Genomic DNA, 18758 nt, shown 5'->3' on the forward strand with positions numbered 1-18758 from the left:
AGACATATGTGGACCTATCCATCCACCGTCAGGACCATTCAGGTATTGTATGGTATTAATTGATGCTTCTAGTAGATGGTCATATGTATGCTTGTTGTCAAGTCGTGATATGGTATTTGCGAAATTTCTTGCACAAATAATTAAACTTAGAGCTCAATTTCCTAATTATACTATAAAGAAAATTAGACTTGACAATGCTGGTGAATTTATATCTGAATCATTTAATAATTATTGCATGTCAATTGGTATTACTGTTGAACATCCTGTTCCTCATGTACATACACAAAATGATTTAGCTGAGTCATTAATCAAACGTCTTCAATATATTGCTAGACCATTAATAATGAGAACTAAACTACCAGTTACAGTTTGGGGTCATGCAATTTTACATGCTGCAGCACTCATCCGTCTAAGGCCAAGTGATGATCATAAACATACCCCTTATCAACTTGCAATTGGAAAAGAACCAAATATTTCTCATTTAAAGATTTTTGGGTGTGCAGTATATGTCCCAATACCACCACCACAAAGAACAAGGATGGGTCCTCAAAGGAGGTTAGGTATATATGTGGGATATGAATCACCATCTATTATTAGATATCTTGAACCTTTAACAGGTGATGTTTTTCAGGCAAGATTTGCTGATTGTCATTTTGACGAAACAATATTTCCAACTCTAGGGGGAGAGTAAAAAATTAGAAAATGACATCACATGGCATGTACCTCATTTATTACATTTGGACCCATATAATAGATAGTGGGAAGAAAATGTAAAGAAAATAGTTCACTTACAAGATTTAGCAAATGAATTGCCAAATTCATTTACTGATTTGAAAAGAGTAACAAAGTCACATGTACCGACTATAAGTGTCCCAGCTAGGATTGAGATTTCAAATCAAAAAGATGAAGCAAGTACATCTAAGGCACACTTGAAACGTGGCCGACCTATGGGATCCAAAGACAAAAATCCCCGAAAAAGAAAGGGAATAGAAAGGTTGAATATGATTGAAAGTGATATTGAAAAGACACTAGATAATGATAAGTCCAAAATTGAAAAGCGTGCTCTCGAAGAAGCACGAGATGATGAAAATGAGATCATTGATAGTGAAACTAGAAATAAGAATGATCTTGAGATTTCAATTAATTATGTTGATACGGGAAATTTGTGGAACCAAAAATGTATGAATATAGATGAAATATTTTCATTTTCCATTGCATGTGAAATTATTAATGATGATCCAGAACCACGAACTATGAATGAATGTCAAAATAGACATGACTGGAAAAAATGGAAAGATGCTATAGATATTGAGTTAAATTCTCTCAATAATCGAAAAGTATTTGGCTCTATTGTGGCTATACCTAAAGGTGTGAAATCTGTTGGGTATAAATGGGTTTTTGTAAGAAAACGAAATGAGAAAAATGAGATTGTCAAATACAAAGCTCGTCTCGTTGCACAAGGTTTTTACCAAAGACCAAAAATTGATTATGAGGTAACATATTCTCCTGTTATGGATGCCATTACTTTTCGTTATTTAATTGGTTTATCAGTATTTAACAATCTTGATATGTATCTTATGGATGTTGTTACTGCTTATTTATATGGATCACTTGATACTGATATATACATGACAATCCCAGAAGGATAATGCATGAGACATTAAAACCTAGAGAAATGTATGCAATTAAGTTGTAGAGGTCATTGTATGGGTTAAAACAATCCGGACGCATGTGGTACAATAGACTAAGTGAATATTTACTTAAAGAAGGCTATGAGAATAATCCTATTTGTCCTTGTGTTTTTATTAGAAAAATAATATCCGGATTTGTAATAATTGTTGTTTATGTTGATGATTTAAATATCATTGGGACTAATAAAGAAATCAGAGAAGCAAGAAATTATTTAAAGAAAGAATTTGAAATGAAAGATTTGGGAAAAACCAGATTCTGCCTTGGTTTACAGATTGAGTATACTAAAAATGGTATATTAGTACACCATCACATTATACAAAAAGGGTATTGAGAAGGTTCAACATGGACAAGGCAAATCCTTTGAGTAGTCCAATGATGGGTAGAACTCTTAATATTGAAAAGGATCCTTTTAGGCCTAAGGAAACTAACGAAGAGGATCTTGGCACAGAAGTTCCATACCTCAGTGCCATTGGGGCACTCATGTACCTTGCTAACTATACAAGACCCGATATAACTTTTGCAGTGAATTTACTAGCAAGATTTAGTTCATGCCCTACTAAAAGACATTGGAAAGGAATAAAGCATATATTTCGATATCTTCGAGGTACATCTGATCTTGGTTTATTTTATTCTAACAATACAAAACCAGTTTTGCTTGGTTATGCAGATGCAGGATATTTGTCAGACCCACATAATGCTAAATCACAAACTGGATATATATTCACATATGGCAACACTGCAATATCATGGAGATCTCAAAAGCAAACTCTTGTAGCAACTTCTTCAAATCATACATAAGTAATTGCCCTTCATGAAGGAAGCAAAGAGTGTAAATGGTTACGATCGGTAACTCGACATATCCAAGGAGCGTCTAGTTTACCAATTGATAATAATCCAACAATTTTGTATGAAAACAATGCGGCATGTGTTACCCAGATTAAAGAAGGTTACATAAAAAGTGACAGAACCAAGCATATCCCTCCGAAGTTTTTCTCATTCACACAAGAATTGGAAAGAAACAAAGAGGTTGATATTCAGTATATTCGTTCAAGTGATAACGTGGTAGATCTCTTTACAAAGGCACTTCCTACATCAATTTTCAAGAAGCATGTACAAAATATTGGAATGCGTCACCTTCGAGATCTTTAAAAAGGACTTATATGCGTTCTGTTGAGGGGGAGCATAATGTTGTACTCTTTTTCCCTTATTAAGGTTTTTATCCCAATGGGTTTTTCCTAATAAGGTTTTTAACGAGACAACTTATGTTTCCATAGGATCCGTCTCAACAAAACTTCAATGGAGCACTGCGGCAAATATTTCAAAAAGGGGGAGTGTTATAATAATGAGTAATCATTATTACTACTATTTTGAAATACCAATGAATAGTTTTCAAACTTGGCACAGTAACAAGCACAACAAATGATGAGATCTCAACACTATAAATACCACTTCGTGGTATATGTAAATGACACACCAATCGTTTTACGAGAAATTATATACTACCAGTTTCTTTTATCTCTTTGTATTCAGTATTCTAAACAAAAACTAAGTAATTAATTTGGCAATTGAATCCTTCAACTAACATATGTTATGTTGTGACCAGCGCTAAAATAAGTTACCATATCTACTTTCACAACATTTTCTAGATATTTTAACAGGAACATTTACAACATGTGAAAAACATTTGCTAGTATTTCACGGGATTATGGGAGACGTAGTAGATTATGGTTGTAGTTCAAAACAAAAGCTTAATAGGCAATAGATTATGACAAGTCAAAACGAGATGGAATGAATGTAGAAACGAGCTAAAGAGTTACGACAAGACGAAAAGGTTAATGCTGAAGAAATGCATGTAGACATCAAGTCAAAACGAGTTGAAATTAATTTAAAAATTTTTGCAACCTCCTCTCAGGCGACCATCACTGCAACATGCACAACATTGGAGCAAACCTCTCCTTATGGAGTTAAAATTGAGTTATTGTTGTCGTGATAGTATTATAGAAGTATTGTCATGCATTACCACCATGTAGTTATTTTCCTTGGTTGATTCTTTCGGTTTTTGCACGCCCATGAGAGCATTCAAATGTACCGTGACATCTACATAATGATTGAAAAAGGTGATGCATCTACAGAATATAATATAGGAAACTGCATAACCAAAATGAAACAACTACTGCACTTCATAGTCCCACAAAGGAATTCTTGCATGGACACGGACATAAATCCATATTTTTAGGCACAACCAATAAGAAGAGAGTAATTTTTAATTTATTTTTATTTTAATTTTGTTTTTAATTGGATTCATGGGGTGGTTGAAATTATGAAGGAGAGAGAAAATTTTTAATTTATTTTTTAATTAATTAAAATTATCTGATTGGTTGTGTGTAAAACAATTTCTTAGGTCCGTGTCCACCTAAGAATTTTCCAATCCCACATTGGTTGATATAGAATTAGAATTATTTATAAACAAATTAAACATTGGGCTTGTGAATTGAAATTAGTGTCTTAGTAAGTGGGCTGCTCTTGTATCAAAACCAATCTAAGGCCCAGTTGTAATATTTTGATATTTAAAAAAATAATTTCTAAAAAATATTAATAAAAATAATTAAAGAGAAAACGTAGAAAATAAATAAATACAAAAAAGTAAAAAGATTGACATAAAAAAAGAAAAAATATATATAATCTATAAAAAAATTAGGAATTCCAACCCAACTTTAAAAATTTTAATAAAAAATAAAATAAAAATCCAGTTGGATTGCCAGAGAATTAAGGTATTACGAAGGGAGTTTCAAAAAAATCTTTTACAAAGGGCTGAAGCGTGAATCTCGCTGTAAAAGGGCTGAAGCGTGAATCTCCCTAATATTACAGGGGGGATTTGTATATTTAACCCTTGTTAAAAATATCTATAAAAAAAATATAACAACACACTGCTATCACCTTTAAATCAATCATCCAAATTTTTTATTAAAATGCTGCTAATTTATAAATTTGTGTTGTAAATTAAGAAAATGCTGCTAACTTGTGACTTTTTTCATGTATATTATTTGTAAATTTGTGTTGTAAATTAAGAAAATAGTCATCATTCAATAATAATCAAGCTCCGTGAAGGAGATACAAATGTTGTAAATTGAGAAAATAATCATTGTTCCATAATAATCAGGCTTCTTAGAGGAGATAAAAATGTTGTGAAATTTGAAGCTTCAACCACTTGTCTATACCATTGTTCCTCCTTTTACAATGATAGAAACACCCTTATTTTCTTCTTTGTCCATTTTAAATCATATATATATATATATATATATATATATATATATATATATATATATATATATATATATATATATATATATATATATATATATATATATATATATATATATATATATATATATATATATATATATATATATATATATATATATATATATATATATATATATATATATATATATATGTTTGTGTGGCTATGCGGTAACATCCTAGATGTTTCAAAGAATAACAATTAAATAAAAGATGAATAATGAATCATAGTATATTGGTAAAACCATCATAACAATTCATAAACTCCATACCATTATAAAGGTATGAGAATTGTAGACAAAGCTTTGCCAGAGGTTGAACAACTTCAATCCGCAGTTTTGATTCTAGAAAAAGCGTTGACATTGGTTGAGCACAAATCACTAGTGTTTAAGACTGGGCTTGTGGCTGGCCCACCGTCGGGCACGACTCAATCCAGGTCCTCATCGAGGATGGCCTAACACATTAGGCCAATCTGTTAGGGCTAGTAGAGAACACGTTCCCCTCGTGTTCCTCACCCGAGGACAAATCATCAACTGCCTTCCCATATTTCGCGCGTCTAGCGAAACGGTTTTGCATTTTGTAACGGATAAATCCACCCACACCTCAGGAAACCACAGAGCAATTGATCTAGGATGATGAGCACGTGCTGCTCATCCTCATTTTCATGTGGAAATCCTAGCAGTTATCCTTTATGGGCTTGGACTTTCAGCCCATAATGGAGACCGTTGGCCTGGCGTTGTGGACTCACGATAAATACACTCTTATACACGAGGGTTTGGCATTCCATTCAAAACCTCACTACCTCTCCATTAATACTTACTTGAGCATCAGAGTGTTTGCAGGTAAAACCCCTCCTCCGTTGGACCATCAAGCCTACAGACGTTTTGTTGGCCATCACTCTTCTGATCACCGGTAAGATAACAACACTTTAGATCCTTAATAACAACCCAGAGGTTTGTGTTTTCTTCAATCATCGTCCAAATTTTGATTGCATTTTATTCATTTTTGTTATGCTTCTTTTATTCTTTTTGGGGTTCAAATGTTTTTTTTCAAAGATTCTAACTCTGGGTCTTCTATATGATGTGAGTCACTTAATGAAATAATTTGGGATTTTGCAAGAAGCCCAAATGAAAATTTTTGTTTGGATTTCAAAGTTTCAATTTTTATAGGTTTTTCTTCAAACCTGGCAAAAAGGTGTTTTTCTTGTTCGTGTACGTTTTTGTAATCAGTGTTTTTCTTTCAGTTTTTACGAACTTGAATGTTAATTGTGTATTGGATATTTGTTGATACTAGGAATGGAGGAAAGCTATAGCTCATATTTGTTATAATACTACAAATTTCGTAAGTTTTTTAGTTCTTCTATTATTCGTTGATATTGTAATTTGCGTGAGGGGATTAATTTAAAAAAGAATTTTTTTAAGTGAAATATATTTTATGGTGAAAAATACTACTAATATAAACTAATTGAATAAAAGTTTCGTGTCTTTTTACAATTTTAGTGTATTTCTTAATTTTGGTGTAGTTGTTTGTTCGTGAGTAATGAAAGATTTGGTGTTGGTGTTGCCAACCAAGTTGAGGTGTAAAACAAAAGTGAGAAAGAGTGAGTGTGATCATTTAATTAAAAAAAATTAATGAATCAATTTAGTTGTTATTTACTTGAAAAAATTTCACATTTGCTTTTTCACATGTGCTTTTCGCCCGATGTAAAAAGTCTTTCCTGCACTTGTGAGAATTTTGAAGTAATAGATGGTGACATATATAAATGATGTATGTGCATTTTGGTTGATATATTTAAAGTAGGGTAGAATGGTTGTATATTCATATATCTTATAGCGTGTATGAAACATAATTTGAATATAGCAGGAAGAAGCGTAGCGTGGTAAATTTTCCAACTTACATGTAACTTGCGCTCTTCTGCCTCTATGAACAAGTTTTAGAGAACAAGTTTATTTATGTGATTTAATTTAAATGTGGAACTTGGTTTTTTGTACATGGTATAAGAGTTCGGTATTAAAGTTGCCTTTTTAAATTAAAAAGGCAACATGGGCTTTTGGAAATATTGCTTGTGATTCTCTAGAGAAAAGAGACCTTAATTTTGAATATGGTGCACTCGCACCATTGATGTATATGTTGAAGACATAAAAAAAAACACATCTTGATGGTTACAAAATGGATAGTACGAAAGATAGTGAAAATATTCCAACATTATTTAATGATCAGGTTTGGAAATTTTGCACAAAGTGCTGATAATTAATTTGGCCATTTTTTATTATCAATTTCATTCTCTTCTCTTAATTTTTTCTTCATCACATACCTCATGTATTGCCTTTCCTTTAGGAACTATGCTTGGTGGCAGATGGAGATATGTATGATGAAGGAGCTCTACTAACCGCTCTTTGAATTCTCAGTTTCCTTGACCATTCAAGTGAATTATACAATGCCATTGTTGAAGAAGATGTGTGCTTGTGAATTCTATAATTTCTTTTGTAAGTACATTATTACCGTTTTTAGTAAAACCACTCTTTGGTTGACTGACTAATTGATTGAATTTTATTATTACATGTATGGTCCGAAAAATAGCCAACTTGCTTTGTATGCTTTAAAGATTGTAGGAAATTTGGCCTAGTGTGGGAAGCTTCACTAGGCCATTAGAGCATACAATCAAGTTGGCCTAGTGTGGGAAACTAGAGCCCTATTTTTTCACAGATCTTTTATCACATATTGTTAAAATTTCCACGTGTTTTATAGATTGTAATCAACAATAGAGCTCTCGTTAGTCTTAAGTGGCTACTTAAGCAAAGTAACAAATTGATCCTCAAAGAAGCTTGTTGGACAATTGGAAACATCACAGCTGGAATGAGAGCCCATTTCAGGTAAAATATGATTTGACACCGCTTTATTTATAAATGACTTAGTTTCATAATAGAAATTATTTGCTTACAAGTATAACTTTGATATTTTTGTTGAAAATTATACTCTAAACTATAAACCCGTTCATTGATTATTTGATATGTAGGATCTCATTGATGAGGGCTTTATCACTCTCCTTATTAATTTTATGAAGACTACATTTAAAATCACGAATGAGGCTACATGGTCCATTTATAATGTCAGTTGTGGAAGCTTTAGGCAGACTAAGTAAGTTTTACCATTAGATTTAATTTTCCTTCATTCTTTTAGCCACTCTCATTCTATGTAGTGAGTATTGTAGAAAATATTTAATACCATTAACTATGGGTATTTATCTAGGTCATTAGAGATTATTGAATGCGTAAAGGAAATGATTCTATGATCTCATGAGTTCTACAAATGACTCAAAATTACTTGATGTATGTTTAAATGCATTAAGTCATTTCTTAATTCACGGCCACACGCTAAGGGAAAAAATCTATTGTCAATGTTTATGCTGAAACTTAAACGGTTAAAAATCATGAGGAATGATTAAGGAGGTTGGGGATTTTGAAGAAGCATGTCAATAAAGATATTTCTAAGTTGGCGGTGAAGATTTTAGAGGAACATTGGTCTTTGAAGAGAGCTCAAACGATTCAATTGGATTGGTTTGTATGTTTTGTTGTTTCATAACACTTGATAAATCCAACTCAAACTATAAGTACTTGATTTTTAAATCACTTGAACACTCTCAATTCATAACTTTACATTTATCAATCTATATTAATCACATTGATGGCAAGAATTAGAAAAGATGGCATACAAAGTTGAAATATATTTTTGACTTTCAAGAAACTCTCGAGGTGGTTACCACCGATGCCTAATCCAATATAGGAAAAAATAAATAAACTGGGAGTGTTTAGTAAAATTTGCAGTTCAAGTAGTTGAATGGTGTTTTGATTAGAGCCTCGGCCTTAATCCAGTTAGCACTTGACATAATTGATATCGATGATGTAATTTTGCTTTTAATGTACTAATGTATTGAAAATCCATCCAAAAGTTATATCTGTCACCAATACTATCTGGGCAATTTATTTTTCCACATTTATGGCCTCTCATAAATCCTTGGTGAAAACCCAAAAAATGTTCTTGGAGTTCGGAGATGCATCTCTGGACGCACCCATTTCACACATATTTGAATGCAAACGAGTGAACCACACCCCATTACTTCAGAAATGTATATCCAAAAATAGGTATGATGCTTCAAAATAAAAATAGAGTCAATATGAGAAAGCTCTACAAACCAAAATAACTTAATTAAATTAAAACACTCGACATTGCACAGATAATTGTTAACATAAATTTAACATTACATATCGTTATACACAAGTAGTTCAGGATGTTGAAGCATGTGAATAATATCTTCGACGAATCTTGCAATTTTCGCATCCACTTCAATTGGACCTTTTGTTGCGTAACAGCGAAAAGTACTCCACGTAACCTCTAAATATTCATATGTCTTCAGTTTGAAATTGACGAATTGTTTCTTCTCTTTGTTGTTAAACGAGAGTGAACGATATTCGAGTTTGATAACTCTCTAATATCTGGATATTGCAAAAGAGTATTCAATTTAGATATCATATCAACGAGAGATGTGTCCTTACATACCCCAAATTAAAGTGGTAACTTATCACCATTAAAATACACAAATGCAAGGTGGAGATATGTATTCATTTACTGATTGTGGTGTGTTTTGTAGAAAATATGGGATGAGAGACACCCTGTTTATACAAGTTTTTGATCACTTTGGACCTCAAAAACCTTATTGTGTCATCAAGGCACTTTTCGGAGATGCATGTCCAAATAAACCCTATTATTTTATGAAAAAAAAATAATGTTTTCTGATATGCCCATCCGAAAAGTACCACTGTGTTTTTTTAATAAGTATGTAGTTTGTCCAGATATGCATATATGATAAGTGTCAAAATGTCATTATTTTGAGCATTCATTTGTGGCACTTATCGACTTATTTTATTGTAATATAGTAAATAACCCTCAACTTCTATGTAAATATGTTTATATTTCGTTATCGTGTAAATATTGTGTATAGTTGCATTATCGTGTAAATATCACTAAGCTTGATTGATTTTTATCTCATTTTTTATAGGTATTAAAGCAATGATATTATGTCATTGTTATATAGAACATTAAATAAGCTTTCCAACGCTTCAAACAGTGCGTATATTGGAGTTACGGTTCAAAAGTTATGGCAAAAACAAGTGGTGAATTTTTCTCATTGCTGTCGAAAGCGGGCAATTGAGCGGGCTAAGCAAGCTTGCGATTTTCAGATTTTATATATATATATATATATATATATATATATATATATATATATATATATATATATATATATATATATATATATATTCATTTTTACATCATTTTTTAGGTTATGATTTTGTAGCTTTTTACTCCCAACTCCACCAACTTCATTCTTTGAGTTTAGAGGCTAGAAAACAACATTGGAGGTTGCATCTTGAAGATCTGGAGGTGGATTTGTAATAAACCGTGTTGACACCGCGAAAGTTGTCGGTTTATTTTCTCTCTTCTCTTTGTATGCTCTCTTATTGGGATTTATTTGTTAGTATACTTGTTTTGTATGTATATTTGTTGCTCAGGGTGTTGTATAAAACCTCTTTTACAAATCAATATTGATATCTTCCTAAATCATTTTGATTTATGTTTGGATTTGTGTTGTTATAGACATATACCTAACAAAAAATCTTGATTGAGGATGAATATCTATTAGTCTCTAGATTCTAAAGATAGTTTTAGAGCCAATATTCACTGTCGGTATCAAAGCTTAATGCTTTCGTGTTGTTTGAGTTGTGCGAGACATCGCCGACAAGAGTGATACGGTTGTTCTCGCAATTTTGCGTTAGACATAACCTTTGTTGTGGTGTATCTCGTAGGTGTTTCAAAAATGGACATTGATGTGAGAGATACATGATTATATTGACGAGTAAATTATGTTGAGTACAATTAAGAAATAACTTTAAGTATTTGACGAATAAATGAAATTCAAACCCGGATAAGTTCTCTTAATTTATTTTCTTGTTCGTAATTTTACTTTCCATACCTTAAACTCAATTCAAACCCAAGATCAGAAACACAAAACATTTTGAACGATATTTTTTTCCTCGCACTGATCCTTGTGGATACGATGAAACTCAGAATACTTCCAATCTTTTACTTGTCGCTTTACTGCGTCAACAAAATGGCGTTGTTGCCGGAGATTGATGTTTTGATATTGAATTGCATTGCAATAGTTTCTATGATTTTGAGCTCTGTATATATTGTATATTTTTATTTGTATATTTTTACATGTATATGTTACATATTAGTATATGTAATGTGGTGAATGTTGACTACACAAGTTAAAATTTGACCAGTTCTGAAATTCAAATCTTCACTTCTCAACTTGTTTTTCCAATTTCACCTGGTATTTTAGTATGCTTATAGTTGTGTTTATTTTCATACTTGTATATATGTATTAACTAATGTGTATGTACATGTTTGTATATTTGTGTTTTCTTTTATGTTCGTGCAAGTGTTGTATATATTTATACCCGTAATGTTTATTTAGGTGTTTGGTTAAGACACTTTCTTTAGGTTTGCGTTTGAGGCGAGAGCATCGGCTTATCGAAAGGAAGTTACTATTCAGACACAATAAAGACAACGAGCTAACTACGTAAAAAAAGCACTTGTTGGGAGGCACCCCAACACTTGTAAATTCTACAATTTTGTAGTTGAGTTAGCATAGGTATAGTGGAGGTTTGACAGGATGATTCAGAGGTTGTTCTGATTTTTCCTTGTCTTTCTGAGCCCGCTTAGTGCGGTTTGTGCGCGCTAAGCGTGCTCTGCTACAATTGGCTAGTGAAATTTTTTTCACTCGGCTCCTTTATCCCATTTTCACTGAAGCTTCTTAGACTAGTATATAGTAATAGTATGTATTAATCATTTTTGTTGTTGTTTGCCTTCAAACATCGATCTTGTATTGTTTACCGTATGCACAGGAGACCAACAATCTTGTTTAACTCGTTTGACTTATGTTTAATCTTGTATTTGTGTTGTTTGTATTAAGACATGAAAATGATCAAGGCGTTTTGTTTGATTTTGAGCATAACCACCCAACAAAAAGAACACACATTGTGAGTGAGCGAGCATTTGTTAACCCTGTTGGGCACTTTTTTGTTAGATTCCTCTTTGTGTTGGACTATGAACTTATGCATGAGCGAACAATCACCTAGAAATCTAATGTTTCTTGTTTTCTTGAACCCTCAACCATATATTGTGGTTTGAATTTTTGCCTTTGCTTTAGAAAGTTAGAGAACATTCACATTATGATGTTTTGTTGAATTCAAATCGGGGAGAGAAATGTTTGGTTGTTCATGAGTTGGTTTCTTGAGTTTGAAAAGAAATAAAATGGTGAAAAAAGAAAAATACAAGAAAAAGAAAAAAATGTGAAAAAGAAATGAAAACGAAAAAATTATAGACCTATTTGTTTGGTGGGATGTATGTACAAGGTGATAGCAAAAAATTTGGCGGGAAGGTTGAAACTTGTTTTGGATCCGATAGTCTCTCATTGTCAAAGTGCCTTTGTTCCGGGAAGGCAATTACTCGACGGTGTCCTTGTGGCTAATGAAGTTGTAGATTTTGCTACAAAAGAAGGTAATTCTTGTCTTCTTTTTAAAGTTGATTTTGAGAAAGCTTATAACAAGGTTTCTTGGAATTTTCTTCGATTTTTGTTGGTTAAAATGGGGTTTGGAGATAAATAGAGGAAATGGATGGAGTTATTAATTTTTAAGAGCAACATGTCGGTGGTGGTTAACGGAGGAATCTATTGTAAAACGGGGGCTTAGACAAGGTGATCCTTTATCACCTTTTCTTTTTGTTTTGGTGACGGAAGCTCTTGCTCGGTTGGTTAGAAAATCCGTGGAATTAGGGGGTTTTGAGGTGTTTGACATTAATCGAAGGTGTAGTGCGGATATTCTTCAATTTGCGGATGACACTTTGTTTGTCGGAAAGGGGACGTGGAATCATGTGAAAGCGATTAAGATTGTGTTGAGAGCTTTTGAGTTGGTGTCGGGTCTTGGAATTAATTTCCATAAAAGCAAGTTGATTGGAATTAATGTGTCGCATAATTTTTTGGAGGCCGCCGCTTTCTACCTTTCTTACAAAATGGAAGAAAGTAATTTTTTATTTCTAGGGATTCATATTGGATTAAATCCTAGGAAGGCCTCTTCTTGGTATCCGCTTTTGGAGAAGGTGAAAAAGCGTTTGGCGGGATGGAAGAATCGATTTCTCAATCTTGGAGGTAGAATCACTCTCTTGAAATCTATTTTGTGCCCTTTTTCTATCTTCACTTTGTCTTTTTACAAGATGCCGGTTAAAGTGGTCAATGAATTCAATAAGATCCAAAGCAATTTTTTATGGGGAGGGGTGGAGGAAAAAAGGAAAATTCATTGGGTTAGTTGGAAAGTTGTGACTTTACCATTTTTAAAGGGGGGGTTTAGCTATCAAGAATATCTCCAACTTCAATTTAGCGCTTTTAAACAAGTGGAGATGGAAGATTATTAATGGCTCTAATTCTTTGTGGTATGAGATATTGAAAGTTCGTTACGGTGACTTATCTTTGCATATCCTTTTTGGAGGAGAAGCTCACGTTTGTTCTTCTTCTTCCTTTTGGTGGCGGGATATTTTAAAGGTTGGTTTTTTTCCTTCATTTATTTCATCTCTTTCTTCCGTCGATCCGTTGATTTCTAATTGTTGTTTCAAAGTGGGAAATGGTTTCAATACACCATTTTGGGAGGTGCGGTGGTTAAACAATAATGTTTTGATGGAGACTTTTCCGAATATTTTTTGTTGTCTTCTTTGAAAAAAGTTTCGATAGCGGCTATGGGAGGATGGTGTGAGGGGATTTGGAAGTGGGGGGATTTAGGTGTATCGGGGATGGCGTTACTTGAGCCCGGAATTGCTTTGGAGTACTCGGCTTTGCGCAATCTTTTGGAGTGTTTTGTTGGAATTCAAGAAGGGAAGGATTTTGTTGTGTGTCTCTTGATTTGGAGAAAGGATTTACGGTATCTTCTTGTTATTCCCTTTATGCTCAAAAGCGCATTCCATTTGGCCCGGTTAATAGGCACGATGAGGCTTTGGAGTTGATTTGGAAGATGGAGATTCCTTTTAGAATTAAAAGTTTTGGTTGGAGGCTTTTTGTGAATAGGCTCCCTACAAAGGATCTTTTGGTGTATAGAAGTATTAACTTAACTTCTACTAATTTAAAGTGTGTTTTTTGTGATTTGCATTTGGAAGATAGGGACCATATTTTCTTCAAATGCGTTGTGATTAAATATGTTTGGAATGAAATTGCTAAGTGAGTGGGTTTTCCGGGTTGGAACTCGGAGGAGTGTATTCCTTTTTTTATGGAATGGTATTCGATGGGCCGTAGAAAAGGTATTAAAAAAGGTAAATTGGGGGTGTTTTGGTTAGCCACTTCTTGGATTATTTGGTTGACAAGAAATGGTTTTTGCTTTAGGAATGAGGCGTGGAATGTTAATAATATGATTTGGAATATCAAGATCTTGATATGGAGATGGTCCTCTATAGGCGATATTGCTCATCCCAAATGTTGTTTTTACGATTTTGTCAAGGACCCGGTGTCTTGTATGTCGTAATTGTAATTGGTTTTGTAATATCGTATTTTGACGGTTTTATTCCGTTTCCTGTGTAACAAAGTTGGAGAACCCTTAGTTCTCCGGTTAATGTATTCTTGCTCAAAAAAAAAAAAAAAAAAGAAAAACAATGGAAATACCATTGAAAAAAAAGAAGAATAAGATCAAGGTTGTGATCTCTTGTGTAATTTGTGTAATAAGTGATGGTTGTATATTTTTGGATTGTTTGAAAGTGTGAGAAGCGATCCTCTCATAGGTTTAGGCAATTTTCCTCTAACATCAATTGTGAGCTAACATAAAGCCCAGTAAACAAATAAAATAAAACCAGCCCAAATCCAAAAAAAAAAAACCCTAAATCTCTGGCAGCCACAACACCATTTCTATCTATCTTCGTTTCTGTTCTTCATCTTCTGTTCGCGTGTTCCACTTCTCTACCAGAGAGCGCATCCATCTATGGCCAATATCCCCGATCCAGACAACGATGACGATTTTCGCGATCTCTACAAAGAGTACACCGGTCCCCTAGGATCTGGATCTGCTCAAGAGAAAGCAAAATCAAACAAAAGGTCCAATGCTGGTTCTGACGAAGAGGATGAAGTTCGTGACCCTAATGCTATCCCAACTGGTTTCATCAGCCGTGATGCTAAGGTCTGGGAAGCTAAATCGAAAGCTACTGAGAGAAATTGGAAGAAGAGAAAAGAAGAAGAGATGATTTGTAAACTCTGTGGTGAATCAGGTCATTTCACTCAGGTATGATTAATCTCTGTGATTTGTAATATGCAGTGTTGTTTTTAGGCTCTGTTTGGATGAACAACTTAGTTAAGCACTTATATCATTGATATGTTTCATTTCACTCGGTTAGGGTGTATTTGTATTGACTATTGAATTATTTGAGCTTATCTATTATAAGCACTTCAGAGACCTGTTAGGTGAGCCTATAGAAATAGTTTATGACATGTCTATGAGCTGTTTTCAGCTTATTCTGATTAAGTTTTCAGTATAGCTTATAACTTATGTGAAAATAGCTTTAGAAATAAGCACTAATGTGATAGACACACTTAATTAAACTGTTTATCAAAATAGGGCCTTAGTTGGTTAAGTGTATGCTTAGTTTAGCTTCTGGAAGAGCCAAACACAATTCTAGAGGTATAGAATTGATTTTGGAATGATTTTGAAGTGTTTGGTTCTTCTAAAGTAGAATTGATTATGCTTTCATAATTGATTCTACTTAAACTAGAATTTGTAGCTTTTGAGTTTAAACTTGATTTTTGCATTGAAATTTACTGTTCAACTCAATTTTGCATAAAGTTATCCAAATTTACATTCAACTCACTTTTAACCAAAATCAATTTTACATAATCAATTTACTCAAAATCAAAATTTTCTGCCATAGAATAAAAAATACTCTAAATGTATTTTGGCTTCACCGTTTTAGTTGAATGATGCTATTGCTCTTGACAAGTTAGGCTTGTCTATCTACCCTTGAGTAAGATATGCACGCTTGATTGGATTGTTTATCCAAACAGGCCTTAGTTGATTAAGATATTTTGTCATTGCCATTTTAGTTAAATGCTATTATTGTACTTGACAATTTAGGGATGTCCGTCTACTCTTGGAGCAAATCATAAGTCTCAAGAATTATTTCAAAGGATACCTGCAAGAGACAAAAATGTAAGAGCACTTTTCACTGAGAAAGTTATAACTAAGATTGAAAGGGATATTGGCTGCAAAATTAAGATGGACGAGAAATTCATTATTGTTAGCAGTAAGGATAGGTTAGTTATGGCTAAAGGAGTTGATGCTGTGCATAAGATAAGAGAGGAAGGTGAACAAAAAGGATCTTCTAGTTCTCACATGAACCGATCAAGGTCACCGCCGCCTCAGCGATCAAGGTCACCACCACCTCAGAGAAGTCCTGTCAATGCCCGGTTTCAGCGTTCTGAGCCTCAGAGATCCCATTCTACACCACGGACTGCACCCCAGTTTCAGCAGAGGTTTGGCAGGCAAGAGAGGGCTGTTGATGACCGTGTTCGAGAGGATAGTCAAAAGTTTTCAAGAGATTCTCCACAAGGTAGGGATAGCTTAGGATATCTTTATGCCACTGTTAGAAAGCTGGTAATTTCATGTTTGTAGCTTGTAAGAATTAGTTATGTAATTGTGTTTTTGTGTGGAATTTATTCCTCAAAGTGCCTGCATCTTAATGTTGTTGCTCTGACTTGTCATTTACTTGCAGCAAGAGGTAAGTTCTTAGACTTCAAGCATTATCTCCGTCCTGAAGAGTATTTACTGAAAGGATTGGCCCCAATGGTTTCAGTATGAGATTATAAAGATACTTTTTGAACTAAAGCTATGTTAGTATCTTGAATCAAGTGCAATTTGTTGAGTTAAAGAAAATCATCTATGTTCGCATCCTGATTCAAGTGCTTTAACATACTCTTCATTTCATGAAGCTTATGGGAATAGTGGACCTAGAAGTCATTCAAGCCGGTCAAGATCTCCAAGACAAGCAGCCCCGCATGCAGGAAATTCTTATAATTCATTTGATGGGCGAAATCATAACATGAGCACTTTCAGGAATGATGGTTGGGATTCTCATAGGAGAGAGTCTGGTATCCAACCTGGTCAACAGTTTGACCACAACGCTTCACCTAAGACTCTTGAAGAATTAGAGTTGGAGTATAAAAAGGAGGCAATGGAGCTAATGAAAATCCGTGACAGAGAAGAAGATGAAGAAAACTTCAAACACCGTGAGGTGAGTTCACTGGATAGTTTGTTTGTGCACATATCGAGTCCTAATCAACAGTCTTTTGTTCTTGCACACAGCATCTCGTTGAATATTTTTATAATTTAAGAAAATCTTTGTCTTATTAAGCATTTAGTCCAACCAAAGTAGATTCATTATCTCTTTGTTGGTTTTCTATTATCAGTTACAGTATTGGTTGCGAAGTGTTGTATTACAGTCTAACATCAGATTGCACTGTCAATGTCAAACTCTTGGTTGTGAAATTAATGACAGACTAAGGGCTTGTAGTTATAATTATTCAGAACTTTGTGTTTTCTAGTGACTGAGTTTGCATCCCAACTTTTTCTGGTTTTTATTTACAAGTATGATCGGAAGTTTACCTGAACTATAAAATATTTCAGTTTTGGTTGTTTATTATCATATTTTGTAATTATAATATTTTGATTATTGCACAAAGGCTATTAAAGATTTGAGGGAGAAGTACATGAACAAAGTTGCTTTGGTGAGTGTCACACACACAAAACAATGGGATGAGTTTTTTAAGCTTGATGCCCTGAGGCGTCAACAACAGGCAATCCAACAAATGTCTCCTGGGTATCGTGGTTATAAACAGCAGAATTTTGCTGACTATGATAGATCCCCTGTCAATCCTCCCTATGGTGGAACCAATATACCTTTGGAATCAAGGAACAGGTTCTCAAACAGTACCGAGCCTTATCCTAACAGGCCTCATGATAATTTTGGGGAATTTCATAGGCGTGGAGATTTTGCAAAAGCTTACAACCGATATTAAAACTCTTTATCAAGTGGTGAGTATTTCTACCGACCTAGTCTACCAAACCTAATTTTTTAATTGTTGAAATTGTTCAATTCAAATCTTGAGGGTCTCCCCTCAACTGTAAGTATGCTACTCTATTTTACTCAGGCCTCATCCCATGATAATGTAAATATTGTTGCATTAAAGGGTTTAATGTTGTAAAGCTCAAGGATTTATAGGCGACAAACGGTCACATTGCAGTTTGTTACGGTGGATATTACAGATGTTGAGTGTCTTTTTCAGCCATAGCTTTAATTTTGCTCAATAAAATTTTCAGGGTCCAGATTGATCGAGTAGGTGTTAAATGGATGGAAGAAGTCCATAAGGTAGTAAGTATGTTGATTAATCTTAGGAGTGGGAAGGGGCGTGCATTCTGGTTGATGGGTTCAATTTGTTTTTGAATATTATTGCTCAGTCATATTAAGAACTCTCCTGTAACTGTAAGTTGTGATGCATTGATTGCTATCCATAACTGACAACTTGGTACTATTGTTTGGGATTATCCATTTCGAAGTATGAATTTGATGCTTTGTTGCAACCCATATGTTTGAAGCTCTCTTGTGGATTTTTGAGGTATGGGAAAAAT

At 33.8% G+C, this 18758-nt stretch overlaps 2 protein-coding genes across 3 annotated transcripts; both read left to right on the plus strand.

Annotated features, from left to right (window-relative positions):
- The first annotated feature begins 2034 nt into the window (after nt 1-2034).
- Nucleotides 2035-2490, plus strand: LOC131614976 (secreted RxLR effector protein 161-like). Its single transcript, XM_058886500.1, has one exon. It carries the CDS (start codon nt 2035-2037, stop codon nt 2488-2490), a length of 456 nt encoding a protein of 151 aa, XP_058742483.1.
- Nucleotides 2491-14945: 12455 nt separating this feature from the next.
- Nucleotides 14946-18714, plus strand: LOC131610454 (uncharacterized). 2 transcript variants are annotated; one of them, XM_058882409.1, is made up of 5 exons: nt 14946-15362; nt 16209-16683; nt 17063-17364; nt 17813-18164; nt 18281-18443. In XM_058882409.1, exons 1-4 carry the CDS (start codon nt 15066-15068, stop codon nt 18146-18148), a joined length of 1410 nt encoding a protein of 469 aa, XP_058738392.1. In that variant the 5' UTR covers nt 14946-15065; the 3' UTR covers nt 18149-18164; nt 18281-18443. The 2 variants fall into 2 exon arrangements, with proteins under 2 accessions (XP_058738392.1, XP_058738391.1); XM_058882408.1 differs by lacking the exon at nt 18281-18443 and adding an exon at nt 18450-18714 and having other exon boundaries at nt 14948-15362.
- The last annotated feature ends 44 nt before the right edge of the window (nt 18715-18758 follow it).

Source organism: Vicia villosa, linkage group LG6, assembly GCF_029867415.1.
Source record: "Vicia villosa cultivar HV-30 ecotype Madison, WI linkage group LG6, Vvil1.0, whole genome shotgun sequence".
Taxonomy (NCBI): domain Eukaryota; kingdom Viridiplantae; phylum Streptophyta; class Magnoliopsida; order Fabales; family Fabaceae; genus Vicia; species Vicia villosa.

Bases quoted from the DNA above. Each gene is read 5' to 3' on its own strand.
- LOC131614976 (XM_058886500.1), top strand. From the start codon at position 2,035: ATGGACAAGGCAAATCCTTTGAGTAGTCCAATGATGGGTAGAACTCTT.
- LOC131610454 (XM_058882409.1), top strand. From the start codon at position 15,066: ATGGCCAATATCCCCGATCCAGACAACGATGACGATTTTCGCGATCTC. The intron at 15,363-16,208 runs GTATGATTAATC...TTGACAATTTAG, and splicing joins AATCAGGTCATTTCACTCAG to GGATGTCCGTCTACTCTTGG. The intron at 16,684-17,062 runs GTAGGGATAGCT...CATTTCATGAAG, and splicing joins TTCAAGAGATTCTCCACAAG to CTTATGGGAATAGTGGACCT.